This window comes from Aulostomus chinensis, chromosome 16, assembly GCF_037954235.1.
Source record: "Aulostomus chinensis isolate RoL2024-O1b breed Wild chromosome 16, RoL_Achi_v1.0, whole genome shotgun sequence".
NCBI lineage: Eukaryota > Metazoa > Chordata > Actinopteri > Syngnathiformes > Aulostomidae > Aulostomus > Aulostomus chinensis.
In genome coordinates this window covers 8,799,027-8,819,859 of record NC_141335.1, presented here as the reverse complement: position 1 = coordinate 8,819,859, position 20,833 = coordinate 8,799,027, and the positions used below count along the sequence as shown (strand labels likewise).

Genomic DNA, 20,833 nt, shown 5'->3' with positions numbered 1-20,833 from the left:
GATCGTATGAGATCATTTATGTGGGTGTCAAAGGAGACGCTCAGCATGTCCCCTTGATGCTTATTGTTTTAATTTTCATGACCTGCAACGTCACTGTTTTGGTTTCCTCTCAGAGCTCAGTGGGCAGCTGTTTCCAACAAAAAAAGCTCTATAACTCCCCCCCACATGACCCCCACCGCCACCGCCACCACCACCGCCACCCCACCCATCCCCGCCAGGCATGGAGACAAAGTTAGTGCCAGCTGGGGAACAATGTGGCGCATTTAGCAGCTCAACAGTCACATATTTGTCAGAGGAGTTAGCAGAACTCAATTGTGTCAAACTAAATCGGCAAGCGTTCACGAACAAGTTTGTTATTAATTTGTGTTTATTAAACTCTCATCTTTAATAAACACTGCGTCATCACCTGAAGAGCTGAGAAACTGAAGGAGAAATCGAGCGGATGAATCCGGAGTGACGTTTTCATCATTTTTCTGCACCCACTGCTGCGTTTATATGGGCCCTAATATTCCAAAAATAATCAGATTAATAGTCCAATCAAACTAATATGTCTGATGTAAACGAGTTAATCTGCATGGAGCGAGTCAGTCGTCCAAACGGGTCTCAATTGATAATTAGTTTGGCAGTTAAATATTAACTTTAGAATCAGATGAGTGGGAGTTTGTATAAGTGGAGTTCATGTGCATGGTTTGTCTTTGAAGAAAAAAGTCCGAATTTCATTATTTTCATTTCCCCTTTCCTCTGCGAGAACAAGCTGGACAGCTGTCTTTTTTGTAGGGAAAAATAAAATAATAATTGTCAATATTTCCAGAGTTTCTGTGGATCCAAAAAAAATTGTTGCAGTATTCATCAAACAATGGAAATAATGCTACAAGCTACTTTTTTAAAGGCCACAAATCAGACATCAAATAAGTAGTTTTAAATGACCTAGAAATGCACGTGAACAATTAACGTGTTTCTTTTTACTGAACAACACTTTTGGATGCTTCCTCGAAATCATAGTTAATATTTAAAGGTGCTCCAGTTTTGATTAAAATAGATTTCTAAACATATATATATGACCTTCAATTCACTTGTTTTGTCTGCGGGTGTAATGTAGTTTATGTCCACTAGAGGGCGATTGAAATCTGAGCGAATAGAAGTTCAGGGCTCATTTGTTTAATTTTCTGCGACGTTAAAAGACACGAATGTAAATGTCTAGAAAATATGTGACAGGAAACGGTTAATTTGGACATTCAAAAAGGTTTTCCTTTATTTTCTTCTTTTTTTTTTGAATTCCTTATTTTTGCCTGATCTTTGTGTTACACTCTGTATAGTGATGTCAGGCCTAAATCCACAAACCATCATGGTCACAACTGCAACTATTGCATAAATACAAAGCAACATACAGGTGATGCTCAAAGTGTGAATGACTTGAATGGAACATGTAAGCTTACACTAGGAGATGGCAAGAAAAACAAACACAAAAAAAGCAAACATTCACGGCAAAAATAAAAACAAAGGTAACAACTCGTGGTTTTTTTTCGTAGTATTTTTTTTTTCTGTCAGCTTTGGTTTTATATGTTGCAGCCTCTCACAAAGACTTTTTAAACATAGACGTGGTTTTCACATAAAGACGACAAACGAGTGTCACGGGGTGAACGATGAGGGTGAAGTCGGACGACACATGCTATAAAGGGACAAAGAGGAAGCAGGAGATTAACGTGACTCTGGGTTTCACGTACGACATTGAATGCGTCTCACTAGCCCCCAATTCCCCCCCCCCCCCCCTTAAAAAAAAGCACCAGGTTTTAGGCATCTGGATGAGGTACTAAAAATAAAAATCAACAACAAAAGTAAACCGATGGTCATGATTTCCTCACAACAACAGTGTTTCTGTTCAACGTGTCTTCATCAAGATTGCGAGAATAACAAACCCACATTAAGGAGGAAAAAAAATATACAGAAAGCTCTTATTAGCTCAAATAGGTATTACAAACAATAAATATGTAGAGTAAATTGAGAAGGGAAAAAACCCGCGCGCACGCACACACACACACACACTTCTCAGTTCAATCAGTCTGGACAAAAACCGAAGATCCACATTTACGTGCCAAACCTTGGTGAGTATAGATGTGACTTTTCAAGAGCTTCATATATGACCTTGTTCAAGCAATGATATTAATATAGAAATGTTTTTATTATTATTAAATGTGCAGTGCTTAAGGATTAAAGTAATTTATTATTACACAATCTCTGGTTTTCTAAAGATGATATTGGCTTCGTCCCTGCCCGACTGGAAAATACATCAAAAAGTTCAATTTGGAAATGTGCTTTTTGTCAGTGCCCATACTGAACAGATATAAAGTGTTGAGTTCAATCAATGCTGGTATATTTCCTTATACTTGTTTTAAACAACCACATGCATTTACATCTAGGATAAAGACTCCTTTTTTCCTTTACATTTGAAAATCAAAACAACTCAAAGCTCATTTGCATTGGTAAACCTTTATTCTCAGTCCGTATGTTGCAGCAGTAGAGTTTAGTCAGTCCCACGTGTTGATGACGTCTTCTGTCTGAGGTGGGAGGTGAGTCGGGGGGCCCGTGCTTCCCTGTCCTCCTCTGAAGACCTTCACAGTTTGTCCGTGTCAGGAAAGCAAAAATAAAGGTCAAAAACAAAGGAACATTTGTAGGTGTGGGGTCCTGCCCACAGACGCGGACCGCTTCAGTTCTGTCACTCGTCGTCGTCGTCTTCCTCCTCCTCGCCGTCAGACAAAGAGGCGCAGGCTCGGATCTGCCGGTAGCCATCCAGCCACTTCTCAACCATCTGGGTGATGAGCGGGTGGTTGCGGCGGCGCGAGCTCTTCTGAAGAGCCACCAGGACACCGCCCTCCGTCACACAGCAGTCCAACCACTCCCGCAGTAGCTTCTCCTGCTGCTCCTCGTTACCCATCTGAGGAACAGGGCGAGACAGTGGGCTGTCAGATGTATAATATCAAACACTCAGATTGATAAAGCTACTGCTGAACCAAGAGGAGTAAAAGTTGAGGCCCTTACTTCCTGTGCAGAGAGGAAGTGGATGTGAAGCAGCTTCCTCTCACTGTCCACCAGCGGCAAGAACGTGACCGTCACGTCGTCATCTGTGTTGAGGTTGGCGCCCGCGCCGCGATTGTCAAAGCCGTCGTTCTCCATGGCCACCAGCGCTGAGAAGTGGCCCCGAGTGTAGCCCAGAGCGATGGGGCTTTTCCAGCAGAAACTCTGCTCCCACAAAAGGGGCAAGTACACACCTGCAAAATGGCGAGACACCAAACAGATGGCGTTTGTCCAGGTTATGACATGGGATCATCTTCCCTGTACAACATACAGTCTGCCACTGTAACTTTGATGTGGTTCTGGATTACTTCAAATGATGTGTAACCCCGTAAACAAGCTAGCGCCTCATACTCCTACTATAAACAACAGAACGTTACCTCAAGACAAGGACATAAAACTGGGCCAGAGAGCAAAGCTCTCACTTTAGTAGTTGATTCACATTCAAAACATCACTTAGAGCCATGAGCTTTGGGTAACGGCTGAAACAGAGGCATCAGGGGGAGGAGCTTTGATGTGCTGGCACACGCTCTTTGCAAACATTGCATATAGCCGCTTTGAGCTAAGCAACCATAGCAAACATCAGATCTGAGATCATATCACACCCTCCATCAGCCGTGTATTCACTCTCTACATGAAGACATACATTGAAGTAGGAGCAATAAATGCCAGTGATTATGCATCATGTAAGTGGGGGAGTTTCTTATTTCTCTAACACACCAGGCGGCTCTGTCAGCTCCTCACCACCGTAACCGACACCAGCATCGAGCAACCCTCTCCCCAAGTAACCGCGATACTGTTACGGGCCACACTTGGAGCCCACCACCCCTCCATAGGCGCCAACGTACACAGCTCTCTGGCTCTGGTGTACTCGGGCTCCTGGCGGGAGTAAATGGCTGTTCCGTGAGGAGGGGGCTCCGCCGCAAGCAGCCGGCGCTTACAGGCCACTTTCATCATCCCCACTACAACGCAGTCAACAGGCAAATTAAAGCCAGACTCTTTTTACTGCACGCCACAAAGGTGGACCCCACTCTCACAGGATTGTTGGGACTTTGGGGATCTGATGGTTTACGTATGTTCATATCTGGGTGTGTTTCCTTGCATTGCTACACACTTCTGTAGGACAGATGAGGTGTTTTGTGGTGTTGTTCTTTTTTTCTTTTTTTTAAATAGCCCCTGAATACCTCCTAAATTAAAGAACCTAACCTGATACGAGTTGCAAACTGTAATTTAGCGGGAGATCAGAGACAGCTATGTCAACTATGTCAGTTATGCAGACATACGTAGGCTGCAGCTATTTCACAGAGGAGCTCTAGTCCTCCGACGCCCGCTGGAGGGGAAATTACAATCCATATTTATCGATATTCAACCAGAGAGAACACACTGCTCACCTTGAAAACGGGTGTACCCAAGCGTTTCCCCACGGAAACTTTTGTAATACTTCACTCCGTAGACGATGATTGGCCTACGAAGTATGTGTGCAAGAACAAAAATATGGGTCTGTTCCAAGCTGGATCCTGGCTGTAAAACACAACATAGACGCAATTAGAAAGCTGGGGCCAGTCAAACTACAAAGCACAGAATCTTAAATACTGTACACTCGCTGTGCCAAGTAAAGCCAGCATACTCCCAGCCTTTTAAACATTCAAAAACACACACAATTACTGCACTTTCACACCCTGATATAATAACAACCCGCCCAAATACTTGGTCTATGAGGTCACACGGAGCAATGGGAGGCAGAGAAGAAGTGCTGATGACAGACAGGATGCACTTTCAAAGGGCATTACAGATGAAGTGTATTGTGGTAAGAGCAGTCGAGCTTCATGCATAATTCACAATTCATTTGTGTGTCGCATTTTAAGCATATTTTGACGAGTGTGTATGTGTGTGTGTTTTGTGAGAGTGAATGTGTACATACCTGACTAGCCAGGGAGAGGATAAAAGCCCAGTCCTCCTGCCACTGCTCCTCCCGGAGTGAAAAGTGCAAGCCGAAACTTTGGGAATACCATGATTCCCATTCCTTCCAGCGTGTGTAAAACCTGCGCGCGCACACACACACACACACACACACACACACACACACACACACACACACACACACACACACACACACGCTTTAAGCTGTGATGCTATTACACCTCCCTGTAGACGAGTGAGTGCCAGCTTTTCTCTGCGTTCCTCCATCTGTGTTGCAGCTTCGGTTGGATGGTGATTAGCCATTACTACTACATAGTCATTTTGTCTTTGAGAGGCCCCTCAGTTAACCACAAATCACGCTGGCTTTGGGAGACACGTGGAGCCGGTCTCAGGCCTTCATTTGTTTTAGAGCTCCCGCATGTAAACAACAGGGAGAGTTGCTTCAACTCCTCTTAATTGTGTGTCTTCTCTACTAAAAGACTATCATTTCCACATCAAGGTTTAGGATCTTCGCATGAGACCAGATTTCAAACAGTCATGAAATGTGCCGCAATGCTAGACTTAAATGTTAATGTTGTTTAGGTGTTGTGGCTTGAGCTTGACACTAAAATACAATTAAAATATGAAAAAACAGAGCGGGACGGCTTCTTGATCCTAGTTAACATTACAAAAACAAGTGCTCTTGGGAGGAAGGTTTGAATACATCTTGACAAAGTAGCAAAAAACATGCTGAAGCACAATGAATCAAGTCAATAGTCTACTTAAAGAGCCTAAAAGCATTTTAATCTGCTTCTTAAACAGAACACTTTTTTTCTATATTTTTTTTTACAAGTATCTTCATTGAAAACATTAAAAAAAAAACTGTTTGTTTACATTAATTCTGAAGTTGAGAGTGTGGAGCCAGTAGTGGAACAAGTAGAGAAAATGGAAACAGCAGATTTAACGTTTAGGCTGTTTTGTAATCCTAGTCCAGTCGGGGAGCCTCACCAGTGAGAACAGTCATGCAGGCTGTCGTGGAGGGTCTTACGGAGCACCGAGTCCTTGTCATAGATGCCCCATGTAGCCTGCAGCACCGAGTCCAGCAGACAGTCTCCGGCCGTGCGATTCCACAGGGCATACAGCCGGCTATCCAGCCTCGTCCCGAGCTCCAAGGACCAGTTTATGATGGGAGACTCCTCTTCCAGTTCTGAATGAGCAGGGAGGGAGAGCTGAGCGTCAAAACTTTGATGTGTTTTTAGCGGTAGCAACGACATGACGTCAAAGAAAACATACTGTCCTTAGAAATCTGACGGTGAGGGGCGAGAGGAGGTTTTTCTTTGTAAGACAGGTGATGGCATTTGAAAAGGCATTTGTATGGAGGTTAATGACGACTCACACCTGTCAAAATAGATCTGACACAAGAGACTGCAGGAACACCAAGGGTGAAGTCAGGTTACACGCGCGTGATACGGCATCAAACCGCAAGAAAATGAGGCAATTTTCTAAAACGGGACAGAAGACAAAAAAAAAAAAAAAAAGCATATCAAGTGTGCCTGCATGTCTTAATGGCAGAAGAATTTGACAAAGTGCAAATAAAAGCAGTCTTTTTCTCACGTAAACTCTAAAAAAAAGGACATTATAGCAGCACAACTGGCCACCCACGTAACAGCACTTTCTTTTTTTAATTCAAGTAATGGTGACCACTAAACGACTGAATGTTTTGACTTGTACTTCTTTTTAAATGCCCTTCAGCTGAAAACGTCTGCATGTACGGTTGATGATGAGTTTAGCATGTGCACGTCATCTTTCATCAGATTCCCTCTCATGCTTCTACCATAATTTAAATGTTTAGGATTTATATTAAAGACAGGTTTCATCACTGGAAAGAATGTTATTTTAAAACCAGGCTGCCTTTGGAGTAGATCCTTGCAAATATGTTGAAATTCCTGGTACACAACTAGAGAAAGAGTATTCTCGGGGTAGAAACCTTGGCTCGTTGCCTTCCCAGGCTGCTCGTTGCTGGATGGCACTGCACTTCTGTCTATTAATTTGGACGATGAAGAGGAGCTCTGGGTGCAGGCAACATCCAGGGAAGTTTATCACTGCTCATTTGCATATACAACTCACTCTGTCATGATTCAAAGCTTCATGAAAAATATTGACTGTTTCCCTTTAATTAAACCCTTAAACAATTCAATGCTGCTGCTTTGACAGATGTATTTTTTTTTTTTTTTTTTTTTTTTTAGAGGGGATGGAGCATCTGAGCTGGTAGTGTCTTGAGACAACAAGCTGTCTCCAAGGGGAAAGTCTAACTGTGCACGTGCTTGAAATTTAAAAAAGAATGAGATTTTGTTTAAGTGTTTCATTTAAAAGAAATGCTTTTAGTTTGGGAAGCAGTGACAACAAGAGATCGATATGGTTTTGTTCAGTTTCAATCACACTCACACACGCATGCTTCCTTTAGGGAGTCAGAGGCGGTTTACAATGCAGTGTAATCAGATTTAAACCCATTTTTAATGCCTTCTCTTAATCCATTAACCTGGAAAAGGAGACTGATTTGTGTTCAAATTAGCATTAATAAATCCTGCTTCTGCCTAAAGTGATTGCCAACATGCACACAGACCCAACTAAAGAGACTCTTGAAGGTTAACTGAGAGGGTTGAAGAAGAGTGCAGATCACACATATTCATAATCAACTGGTACACACCGACTGTACACACAGACGCAAAGAGAACACGCAGCGTTGTCAAGAGAAAAGAACAAGTAATAAAACATTGTCAGTGTTCAGCATTGTTCCAGCTCGAGTGTGGAGGATGTGAGGGGGCTCCCTCTGTTTGCCAGACCATCGTCATCATCCTGGATCTGGTTTCTCTCTATTATAGCAATTATATTTGCATGTAAGCACAGCATGCATCAGCTACGACTGCAATACAGTGAATAGTTCACCTTTCTGTACATCTCGGTCCAGCACCTCATCAAAGAGTTTTTCCTGAACAGCTGGGGGCAGGTCCTCAATGTCTGAAACAAAAGAACCAAAGGGGAAAATAATAAGTAACATATCAAGAGAAGGGGAAAAAAAAAAAAAAAAAAAAACTTTTAAAACCAATAAATATGAAGAGGGCCAACTACAAAATCCTTATTTCAACTCAAGCCACGTGTTTTGTTCTTTCCATGCAGCTGCTTTCTCTACATGCACAGAGCCCTTGTCAACACAGAAGCTTATTCTTTTGCTAAAATAAATGAATGCATCGACTATGTGGAACAGAACAGAATGACTCTATGGTGGCCAGAAGCCAAGGTCTGTATTGTCCTAACCACACTGCACAACAAAAATCCTTAGCTTAGCGACCAACAACAGACTAAAGAATAATAGCAAATCCACACACAGAAATTAAGACAGAAACGACATTGTGTGCATAAAATGTTCAAGAAAGAGATTGTCAAACACGTTTAATATAGCTTTGTTATGAATTACAGACATGTAGTTGGTGCGCTGGTTGACACTGTACAAGAACAATACTGCGACAGTGAGTCGGAGGAGGCCTCCGTCTTCTGGCAGTTGGAATCGGACAAGTGTTTCATTATGTCCCTTCAGCATCTTAACAACAAGCAATTTCATAGCCCACAAGTAAACAAAATGAGTATTCTATCACATTCTTGGCCAGCCAGAAGGGACGGGCAGACAGACAGTTTAATTTCCACTTATATATAATAAAGAAAATACTCTGTGAAAGACTTGACAGCAGCACAGTTCCACTAAAGAGGTTCTGTTCCAGTCTTGTTTGTTTGTTTGTTTGTTTGTTTGTTTGCTGACCTGCAGGCAGAGTGAAGGTCACCAGGTCTGTGAGGAAATAGCAGGTGAAGTCTCCTTTGCGCTGATGAAGAGAGGCTGCTACCTCACGGCGAATCTGCTCCGTCAGCTCAGGACACACCATGGCTGGAATACACTTGGCAGCCTGCTGGGACACCTACACGGGCAGGAAGAGCAGGAAGGACAGACAGCACTTAATAGATAAAAAAATAAAAGAAAAAGAGGCCAAAGTAATAAGTGAGAGTAAGTATAACAATTGTGAAAGGCTATTTTTCACAAGAAACTAGTAGATATTAAGAAAAAAAATTGTGTTCAATTGTCTAAGAGGAACAGAACCACTCGCTGCCTAAATAAGTCCTCACTCAATTTAAGATCTGATTCCAGCTTTTCCCTTTTTTAAGTTAAGAAGAGAAATCAAGAAATCTGCCAAGGCAGTAGAAGAAGACAAAGAGTTTAAGCCTCTGGATGTTTAAACCATAAGAAACTGGAGGGCGCTAGGAGAGCACATACCTCAGCCAAACCAGTTAAAAAAAAACATTCTGACTATGTTAAACGGCTCTGGCCCAAAATTTACTGGGTTCTTCCTTTGCCTGGGGTACACTCTTCCAGTTTGGTCTGATTAAAATTGGTCACATATGTTTTGTGTGATTCTGTTGACAGACGGACCAATGGTACTGAAAACGTGACCTTCTTTGCAGAGGTAATGAAGTTACTACCAGAGATTTGGGAACTTTTCCGCAACTGTATGAAAAGCCTCTTCGCAAACTGAGTAAGGACACAGTCCAAAGGTAATCATGTGGGTTTATTTAGCGTTAAAGTATGTTTTATACACACAGAAAAAGGCACAGAGAGGATAACGGGGAATGGGGATGCCTTAAATTAGACAAACACACCCACACCTCACATACATATACACACATACATACATATATATACATATATATACATACACATATATATACATACATATATATACATATATATACATACATATATATATATATATACATACATACATACATACACATACATATACATACATACATATATACATACATACATATATATACACACACACACATATATATACATATATATACATACATATATATACACATACATATATACACACACACACACACATATATATATACATACACACACACATATACGTGTGTGCATATATATATATATATATATACACACACAAATATATGTATGTATATTAATATATTTATTTATTTATTATGTAATGTGTATATATACATTTGCATGTATGTATGTATGTATGTATGTATGTATGTATGTATGTATGTATGTATGTATGTGTATATATATGTGTAAAAGCCAATGATAGAAACATACCACTTTAGAACTTTGCACAAGTCAGTGGATCTCAGTGAAATGATTTTTCCCGCATAGTTGAACCCATTTTGTGTTTCTAGGTAAGAGACTCTGACCTGAATGAATGTTACATTCATTTATTCAATCTATGTTCCCGTTAGGACTAAAGAAATATGTGAGCTATTCAAACAATTGTCAGCCCTGAATATTTTTAGGGGCATGATACAGTGTCTCACTGGTTACTCACTGACCCGCTCTGAAAGGAAACTGGGACAGTGGCTGTGAGTGTGGGAGGAGAGGTGTGTATACAGATAATCTCGGATAACAGTCCCGTCAGAAAGAAAGCTGCAATCCACCTCAGGCATGAGCACGCAGCAGCTGACACAAACACGATTTCAATGAGCCCTCTTTCTACAGAGACCTGGGAGTCCACAAGGACTGGAACCTTTTGGTGAGTTGGTTGGTCAAAGCCAGTCGTGTGTATGATCTTAAAACTTGTTTGTTTCTATCAAAAACTGACGAGCCTGCATTTGTCATCAAGACAAATTCTGGAAAATTAAAAGACACTCTCATACTGCTGCTCTGCACTGCTACAACCACCACCACATCTGAAAAAAATCCCCATAAACATTACGACAGAAGCTGTGCAGAGATTTCAGCACTGAGATTTTCACATGTAACGAGATCACTCAGCTGACTCAAGTTGTGTGTCAGCAGCCATTGTGAACTGAATGTCCTGCTCTGCTTCACTGCCACTAACTGAGCAGAGGAGAGAGCTGTGGTGCAACTCTGTTGTCTCCCTACAGTGGAAAGTCACTACGATTTGGCCTGACAGTCACTAGAACTGGCAGCAGTGTTGTGAATGACTGGAGGGGCAGCATTAACCTCCGTATGGAGCTCCACTCCGTTTCTATTGAGCCCTTCCTCTAAATGAGACTCTACACTAATCTTCTAAATTCAAATATGTAATCAAATTATGAAAAAGGCTCAAACAGATTTCAAATGTAAAAAATATACAGCAGGACTACAGCTGATGTCCATTGTGCAAGTTCTTGCATGGGACTGTGTTGCACTGCATCGAGATGACACAAGTTACACAACATCATTGGAAATTACAGTAGAACACTGCTGCAGAGTGATTAGCAGTTTGTGCAACCAAAAAAAAGTATTTTCTGGAAATGTTTGGCTGTTACCTAATATGTGTATCAAAATTAGGCAATAACACTTATGAACTCTTCGGCTGATCTCACTCCGAGAAACTGCATGTCTGTAGTTCTCAATCTAGCACTAACTACAGGGAGGAAAGAGATCAAACAAGGTCTCTTTTACAATGAAATGCGCATGTATCTTTCTATGGACACAAAATAGATATTCAAATACATTTCCACTATGTGTTCTTGTTATCATTACTGTCACTTGCGTGATGCTAATGGAACTGTGCAGCACATCAATGCCACGACAAAAAAAAACAACAACAAAAAAAACCCAGTAAAGCAGACCTTTTTGTGTCATGTTGCATTTAGGATTTAGTAAGGATCCTGACACGTTTGCAAGAGCGGACGTTGACGGAGGTCCACTCTCTCTGAGTGTCCCATCTAATTTATGTCCTGAAGTAAATTTTGAAAATTGCACTCAGTTATGACAGAAGGTGTAAAGGGAACATGAAAAACCAGTTGTGAAAGCTGTTCAGTTGGTAGTTGTGATCTACTGCTGTGTGTTTAGAAGTGACATGGTGTGAGAACTTTGACAAAGTAAACGAAAAAGTTAGTCATATTTTTAAAAACATGTCCTGTCTCCCTGCAGTTTCAAAAATGCCAAACATAACATTAAAGGGAAACCCTCCTCCAGCAGCCGTAGTTTCGACAGGTGATTCCTGACATTATGTGGAGAGGGAAAGAGTAACATTCTATCGGTTGTCTGCACTGACCTCTGTGAGTAGCACAGCCAGCATATCCTGCCTCTGGAAGCGGATGGCTAAGTGAACCAGCGTGAAGCCGTCATCAAACGCAGATGAACGATTCAACAGCCGCACCTCGTCTGAGGTTAACTGCCTCGCGATGTCACCTCCGGATGATTTGTAGGCCTCTACAGCTGCCAGGTCTCCTTCCACCACACCTTATGGAGAAAGAGGAGGGGGTTGATTACAGTTTACACAACAGTTGTACAAGAAACATATAAAATAAGAATCACCGTTATCATCAATCACTAACAGCCCTTGGTCAACATTGGTTAAAAAAAAGAGAAGATAATCGCATCAAGAATAGACACAAAGGATATAAAATTAGCCCACGTATTTTGTGGACAACCTTGTGCAGAGGACATTCTGTGCTCAACCACTGAGTGTGAAATATTAAGGGACCAGAATGTGCTCTGTGGCCGCTCCAATGTTGTGAAGAACTTCTGACTTTAAAGTGGAGGGGAAAGACAATAGGAGGGCACTCTCAATTATTTCTTCTGATTTTAATGGCTGGGCTCAGAGGTTAGCATGAGTGCTGACAGACATGTTGCAGCAGAAACATGCAGATGTTTGTTTTATATGGTTTTGGGTACAAAGTGAAAACATTATGAAGCGACCGCAGCCATTTATGTCATCCTCCAGCACACAAACAAAACTACTGACCAATCTGGTCAGTAAAACAAAAGGAGAAACATTTCTGGCTTTATGCAACAAAAACATTACAGCATCTTCTTTTTTTAAGTGCTCAAGCTTCACACGCAGAGAGAAGCAGTAACCTTTTGGTCCATAATATGTTTTAATCTCAAAAGGAGTGAAAAGCATGGAAACCAAAGCAATACACTGATAAAAGTCGACTGAGAATGAAACATGGATGGTTGCATAATCAGGTAAATATGAGTTCAATCAACTCTCCATCGGACAAAGTAAACCACCCTGTCATAATAAATCATCTGGAAAAGTGTCCTTTTATGTCAAAGTCAAACCTCAACACTTAAATTAATCTGAGTACAGAATAGCTCTGCAAAAAAAAAAATTCTCTTTCCTTTTCTAGCAAATACAGTAAATACTCGTATAGTATTCTCTGGCACATTTGACAGTATTAAACACTGCTGAGCTTTTGTTCTCACGTCAAAAGACCACACACAATGCTCAGCTGCATAATCTGTGTGTGACTGAGAGAAAGAGAGTGAGAGAGACATGGAGTGGGTGGAAGGACTCGCTGTGCCATGTGGAGCAGGCTAGCACTAGGAGAGATGAAGAGAGAAACTACACAATAGCAGCGCAGTGTGATAAAGGGATCACAACTACTTTCCACAAAACACTCCACTGCCGAGGGTGTGTCCCTGTACTGCTGCACGGATCCATTAGAGAACACGCAAAGCAATTATTCATACACTATACAACAAGACAGATAACAAACTAAAGATCAAAGAACACACTACTCCCTTTAATGTGCCAAATATCAATGTTTTTATAAAAGAGTAAGTCTTGTAAAATATTGATATTTGGTGTCAGTGTATTCATAACAAATATTAATATTCCTTATTAAAAGAGCTGGAGTTTTAACCCAAGCCCTATGTTATCATTTAGCTTACAATGCTGACTAGCATGTGTGGAGGAACTACACAACAATTAGCCACTTCATTGTATCATCTCGGTTTTCAAATTCTGTGAAACGGACAAGACAACATATTGAATAATCAATAGTTCCTGCTTTTACCTTTTGAGGTGTATTTTTTTCTTCTTCCTCAGTCATACATATATTGTGTATCATAGATTTGCTTTCTCACAATATATAGATTATGGCAGAATGTTATGTTAGTTAGGTAGTTGGTTATACTACCATGGGTCGTAATGCATCACGAGTTCATCTGTGATTCCCTCAATTTATTCCTTCCTGAGACACCAACATCCACTTGAGCCATGATTGAGGTTATTAGACATGAGGCTGAGAGGCTAAATTGCCACCAGATTAACATGAAGGGCCAGTTACACCTGTATCCTTCCTGCTCTTGCACAGTTGCCTACAATGATGCTGGGCATGCTGCTTGTACTAACACAAAAATATGACTTGGAAAGAGTAAAAAGTACAGAAGAGTTACATCAACAGGCCAAGCAACAGCAACAAGCAACAGCTCTTATTTATTTCTGATTAGTAATACTATTTTTCTTAAAAGGTTGAGTTTAAACAATGGCCATCTTGTCTCTGAAAACATCCAATTTAAATAACTGACATTAATATAAAAAATACAGAGCTTTGCATTGTTTGTCAGCAAAAAATTGAAAGGATGAAGATTTTTTCCCCTCAACTTATCAGCCAGCTCCAGTCAGACCTACCACCTCACTGAAAAGTAGGTCATGGTTTGTTAAGAGTTTGCACATTCCTCTTTTGTTCACATGGGCTTTCTTTGACCACACTCCTGTTTCCTTTCATGTTCTTAAATCTGGATTGGAGACTTAGACCTGTACATAGGTACAACTCACTCGGTGGAGGGGGTAATTATTCACCGATCCGTGAAGATGTGACTTCATCAGCTCAGAGAATCACAGAAAAATTGATGCAGTACTTAGCACATAGATGCATATTGAAGTGATGCGCATGCGTGGCATTTTGGCATCAACAAACTGCTGTTGTTGTTATGGTTGGGGATGTTGTTACAGCAGTGAAAATCACAGCCACAAACTTTCCCAGTCACATCCAGAAACAACATAGAGTCTCTTTGGGTAAGTGAGCAAAACACCTGAAGCTTCAAGCATAAAAAAACAGCAACAAAATATTCCTCCACACCCTGTTTCTTTTGAACATACAGATTCTATTACCAAAATCAAAGCACTCTTGACATGAATTACAGCAGCATATCATTGTATTACCAAAATGCAAAACAAACCATTTAAAAGGTTTTTTTTCCCATGTGCTCATTTTCAATATTTAATGTACAAATGAGATTTCTAATGAGATGCGAACACCACCGCAGTGTCCCCTTCCCTCTCTCTTTTTCTTGTGTAACTGGATCTGTTCATCAAACAGCATTAATAACAGCAGTAGAATCAAAATGTAAAGATACACAACTGTAATATTTGCATTGTATTGGAGAGAAAACCAGGTGCCTGCTTTACAGGAGCAAGCACAGGCACACAGCTGGAGGCCAAAGCTATACTTCTGGTCACACTAGATGGGGGGGTTGTCAGAAACTGCTGCAGTAGTATCACAGGTTTTCTGAAGGGAACCTGGACTAGAGGAGAGACCTGAAACATTTGTGTTTGAAGTTGTCATGGTAAAGTCTGCAGGAGGTCTGTGTTGATCTGTTCTCAGCCAGCAAAGACTAGTGTCATCATGTTTCTTATTTTTTAACTTTTGCTTAACCTTCACAATAGTAAAATGAAATGTCTCACTAAAAATGATGCCACTATGATGACAGTCACATCACAGGAGATGTAAAAGCACAAAGGAAGAACAAGTCTCAGTACCAAAAGTGACCAAAGCTGAGAAGTGTTGTCAACAGAAGGCAGAGCCATACTTGAACCAGGTCACTAAATAAAACTTCTACTTTGCATGTGTTTAACAATTAATGCTCCACATTCTCTTTTTTTTTTCTAAGAAGACTTGCATGTTGTAAAGAACGTGGGTCAAAAGTTATTATTATTGACATGTAGACATTATCATTTACGCATGTACATTTATTCAAAACAGCAATTACTCAATAGTGACTCAAAAATAAAAAAAAGAATTGTCCCTGACATTAAGGGCCATCACGCCAAAAACAGAATAAGCATGACACCAGTTGTGGTGAAGCTGTAGTTGTGCATGAGCTTTTTACTTCTAACGATGGCAATTTTGTGATGTTCATTGGTGAATTATATTGCTGATGAAAAGAAAGCCTCACAAACTTTTTGTCGCATTTTCTGCGAACGACTAATATCCGGGTTGTTACACCTGTGTCTCTCTATTGGATTTGAATGACCATTTTTGGCAAACCTTGTGCTAAAGTAGTCATGAAAGTGTCAAACTACTAAAAGATAAGACTGTGAGCCAGCACAAATGAGTGTACAAACAAGTCCCCTCTGTAATTAGGAGAAAGGTCATCTTGTGGCTCATAAACTGAGTAAAGAATCAGGTTTCAGAATTTGAACCATAGTTTACAAATCAAATTACAACAGAACCCCTTTACACCATAGAAGATCACTAACATGTCAGCGTTGATGTTGAAAAGCAACCAATTATCTGCAAACACCTGAACAATCATGAACCAATTTATATCTTAATTGTCGAAGTGAGTGTGTTGGGGTATAACAGATGCTCGTTTCAACAAGCCGACACCCACACAACCATCATAAATGTCTGCAACATCACTTTAGTTGATACTAGGTCATACGGGGTTGAAGGTCACTGCTTTTGCCCAAGACTTATTTTTGACTGTACTTGGCTGCTATGTTATTTTTAGTAGAGCATGTCCCTTTGGAAGCCAAGTCATCTAGCACAACACTGCTCTGGGGCCACTGTTTACACACATCCATCTGTGTATGCCTCAATGACAGGGAAACCTTCCTAGCAACAGAGAGGACTTGACCGACTCTCCTCAGTACATCTCCATCTCAGATTATGCCCTCTGGGTCTACAGCTGGGTCAGCCTTCTAATCTATCACATCCAGAAGAGACTTGGTCCTTCAAGAAAATAACTAAGACAGATATGAGGGAATTCCCTGTGTAGTGAAGAGCCCCAGTGTTGGCACAGAACAACCCTGAGATATCAAACACATGAGTGGATGTCAGATTTGTGCTGTCAGGGAGAACTGTGGAAACAGATCGTGTAGTGGAGCTGCAAGTTGAGTGGGTGCGCAGAGCAAGTTCTATGTAGTCATGGCAAAGGCAGAAGAAACACTGAAATAGTGGTGCGAGAAGAAAAAAAGCCATCACTAGTTCTGAAAATGTTCATCCTCCCACTCTACACTCGCCAGTCTACAGTATGGCAGACACTAACAACTTATGTGGGGAAGTTGACCTGGAGGATTTTGAAACATAGGGTATCAGCAGAAGGAATAAAAATCATCTGGACTTAGATAATAGGTTCATAAACAGGAGTGTGGCTAATCACCTTGCAAATGGTTAAACCATAATAATCATTCTCACATTCTTGGAGATCCCAGTGCTGCCCTATCTTACGTCACTTACTTAGCCTCTTGGCCAACTCATAACAGGGAAACAGAGATTGTGCATATGTCAGTTAAATCATTCATTAGTGATACTCACCAACACAGGCGTTGAGGAACAGCCAATCAGTCCTTCTCATCCTATTCTTAATCTGCTTCAGTTTTTTGAAATCCACTTCTAGCTCCTCTTTACTCCCAATCCCAGCCCCTGATGCCAGATTGATCCTCTGAAAGTCCATGTTCACTTCTGAGTCCCGTTTCAAGGTAGGTGGAGATCTCCTTTGGCTGCTGCTACAGCCCACCACTCCACCTAACACTCCTCCGACTCCTTGCACTCCCACATTCCCAACAATGCCCCTCCTGTTGTCCCTGTCCTGTTCGTTAAGTTTTGAAGAGGGTTGTTGGCTCTCAGGTGCTGACGCCAGCTCGATAGGTTCAGCTAGCAGGCTATTTGGCCTTAGGTGGTCACACACCACACACTTTAGTGCCTTTGACCAGTTTTCGTAAGTGCAGGCAGTGCAGGTCCAGTGCTGTACATGAGTGTTGATCCTGTTACGGTCATTATATTCCTCACAAGGGTCTGTAGTGGGGGTTGAGGGAGCAGGGCGGCATCCAGAGCCGGAGGTCTGGGGTGACTCAGTGGGGCTGCGTGGCTGCTGGGTGTGATGTCCTTGATGGGTAGCATGTTGCCTATGTTGCTGCTGTTGAGCCTGTTGCCTCTGGCACAGACATTGTGTGCAACGGATGGCGCGGGGCCAGTTTAGATAGGTGCACATGTGGCAGGACCACTTGCTACTTGTCTCAGGAACATCAGCAATGCGGACACGAGGTCGGGCGCTGGAGTCTGGACAAATAAGTAGGCTGGAGCCGCCCTGAGTTGGGCTATTGCTTAGACCGGCAGGGTCCCACTGCTGCAAACTGGCATCCAGAGCAGGACTGCTCTTGAAGGGCTCCTCAGTAATGATGGCACCCCCGCTGGGCCTCTGAGCGCGGCACATGGTGCACTTGATGGCTGACGGCCAGTTCTCGTATGTGCAGTATTCACAGGCCCACTTGACAACCAGCTCGGTCATCGTCGCGCCACCGCTGAGGAAGACTTCTTGCCGTTCAGAGACTCTCAGCTCGGCAGATCCACTCTCAAGCAGACGACAAGCAGGATACTGGGTTACGAAGAAAAAAACACAAGGTATTTTGATATGTTGAACCTGGCACAATATATTACTAAAATGCCTCAAAGGGAAACGTTCATGAGAGGTGAGGGCAAACTGTGTAATTCAAAACAACTTTTAACATTTAAAACAGGTACTTCATTTATGATTTTTTTTTTTAAATCCCCAAATCCTGCTTCAATACAACTACCTGTACCACTCAACATTTGGTTCTTTACTTTCACACACTTTCAAGCAGCTAGTCTGCTCTGGATCTGGTAGTAATTTATAGCACAAATGAAACACAGCAATGCTCAAGTGCCGGGGACTGGAGCGAAACACTGAACCCCCATGCTTCTATTAGAACCTGACACTGGCTATAAACACATACAGTAAGTTATATACACCAGGCTAAAGTGTCCAAGTACAACCGAGCTGAGTAACGAGAGACACAAGGACACATGAAACCAGACACCGAACAGAAAGGCGCGTGACACTGGCAACTGACATTAAATTCGCCCTAAAGCCTTTTACCTACTAATAACAGCACTTCTCCAAACCGCATGTGTTAGTTACACTCTCGACGGGTAGCGTTAATATTAATTAAGGGACGTAGCTCGCTAATGAGTTGATAAGAGCTGTGTTTACACCACGCCTCCCAAGTTTACCAACACACCGTGAGAAATTCAACACATCAGCGCGACACCATAACCCCCCTCCCAGAGGTGTATGTTTTCTTCAGGGGGAGAAAAAATAATAATGGAACATAACACAAGAAGCAGTTTTTTTTAAGCAAATAAGGTTGTTTCTCAGAAGTCAAACATTCAGGAACAAGCTGACATGATACGTGTATTTACAGCGACTCGACTAAGTAACTGATATAGCCTGTGTTAGCTAACTAGTTAGCCGTTAGTTATATTACATTACAACTAGGCAAGCTAGCTGGCTAACATTACGGGATTATGTTTTAATTTTCCAATAACTGTACCCGTCTGCGAGGCCCTAGACAATTATAAAATACGACAATGAATGTTAAAGACCTACCTTGCTTGACCGTGTTTACACTCCTCAGTTTTGCAACCAAAACAAACGGAGCTTCCTTTCCCCCCTGACCGGAGAAACCCACTCCAATCCGAACTACTGGCTACTTGGCCGACACTAACCGCATATTTACTTCTTTGGGCGCCTTTTAATTAGGTGGTCCATACACGCTCCGGAGCGAGAATCCCCCCTCCCACCCTCCCTATTCCCGTCCCATGGTGTTCTGATTTGACGCTTTAAATCATTTTTATCCTGTTCCTCATCTCCAAAACCCAAGCTGGAAGGCTTTAATGGCGGCGGCCCAGGGGAAGGGAAGCGACCGAGGCACGGCTAAAAAATACACTACGAGGGAGAGTAGAGAGCTGTGGGCCGTGTTACAGTCAGAGGCAGGATCAGGATTTACCACCTGAATCTGCCAACTACTGTGATTGGCTGATTTGCGAGGATCCTCTCACAGCAGCCAATCAGAATCCACGTCTCTCGTTCCCACTGTTAAAGGGGTCCGTCAAAGCAAAACAGACTTAAACGTGACATGTCACAGTAATAACAACATTAATTGCGTGTTGTAATTTTTCTTCTTCATTGATGTGCTCATTATTTGATGGAAATAGCCAAGAAAATGATTTCAGCATATATATTTTTTCTAACATCAATCGCAATCATCCACGCGGTATCTCCTCAAAGGGGATAAGAGATGATGTCATCGTAAAAATACTGCAGCGAGCGGTCTGCAGTAATGCATAGCAGCTTGAGAAACACTTCTAGACGACCTTTTATCGTTAATGATGGGAATTTGATCTAAAATTGAAGTTGACATTTACGAGTGTTTTACCAAGTCAAAGAAATGTATGCATGTGTTTAACTCTCCTTTACAGGGAAAGCCCGTCCCACCCGCGTGATGTAATTTACACAAGCTCCAGTAGGTTTGGCGCATATAGACATATATAATAAATGTATGAATTATGGTTCTGTGCAGACTGTTGCAAATGCATCAATTTTGCAGTGTCTATATAGTGTAACAGACAAAGCCCAAATTGTTTTTTTTTTTAAATGGCATCAGTCAGTTTTCATCTGTCAAGCATGCAAAAGAATACCTTCATGTTTTACTCAATATTAAATGTATCACATAATAAAACAAACACCATCATGTTGTATATGCATGTCTCATTTATTATCCCCCCACTTGAAGAGCCATTTTCTCTGTGCTTGGCCAGTCCTTCTACTTTTATCGAATACACACATATCCAGATACGCGCCAAACATCTTAGCTGTGATTGACTTGAGGGAGGTGTTGGCCCACTCGGGGAAAGGTAACCTCATACATTTAGAGTGTATATTTGTATCATGTTGACAGGTATGAGAAACTAATAATGTTGTACCAGTGGATCTCCGCATCAGAGCCCTGCTGGTTTCCAT

At 41.7% G+C, this 20,833-nt stretch overlaps 1 protein-coding gene across 1 annotated transcript; it reads right to left on the bottom strand.

The window, feature by feature from the left end:
- Positions 1–1,216: 1,216 nt before the first annotated feature.
- Positions 1,217–19,798, bottom strand: zranb1b (zinc finger, RAN-binding domain containing 1b). Its single transcript, XM_086179537.1, has 10 exons — positions 19,421–19,798; positions 17,329–18,388; positions 12,051–12,238; positions 8,783–8,936; positions 7,915–7,986; positions 5,977–6,175; positions 4,991–5,111; positions 4,461–4,590; positions 3,037–3,266; positions 1,217–2,932 (listed from the first exon to the last, which is right to left on the bottom strand). The coding sequence occupies exons 2-10, from the start codon at positions 18,299–18,301 to the stop codon at positions 2,714–2,716; spliced, it is 2,286 nt and encodes a 761-aa protein (XP_086035663.1). The 5' UTR covers positions 18,302–18,388; positions 19,421–19,798; the 3' UTR covers positions 1,217–2,713.
- Positions 19,799–20,833: the final 1,035 nt, after the last annotated feature.

Bases quoted from the DNA above. Each gene is read 5' to 3' on its own strand.
- zranb1b (XM_086179537.1), bottom strand. From the start codon at position 18,301: ATGACCGAGCTGGTTGTCAAGTGGGCCTGTGAATACTGCACATACGAG. The intron at 5,112-5,976 runs GTGAGGCTCCCC...GTGCGCGCGCAG, and splicing joins CTGCATGACTGTTCTCACTG to GTTTTACACACGCTGGAAGG. The intron at 4,591-4,990 runs GTATGTACACAT...TGTGTTTTACAG, and splicing joins TCCTCTCCCTGGCTAGTCAG to CCAGGATCCAGCTTGGAACA.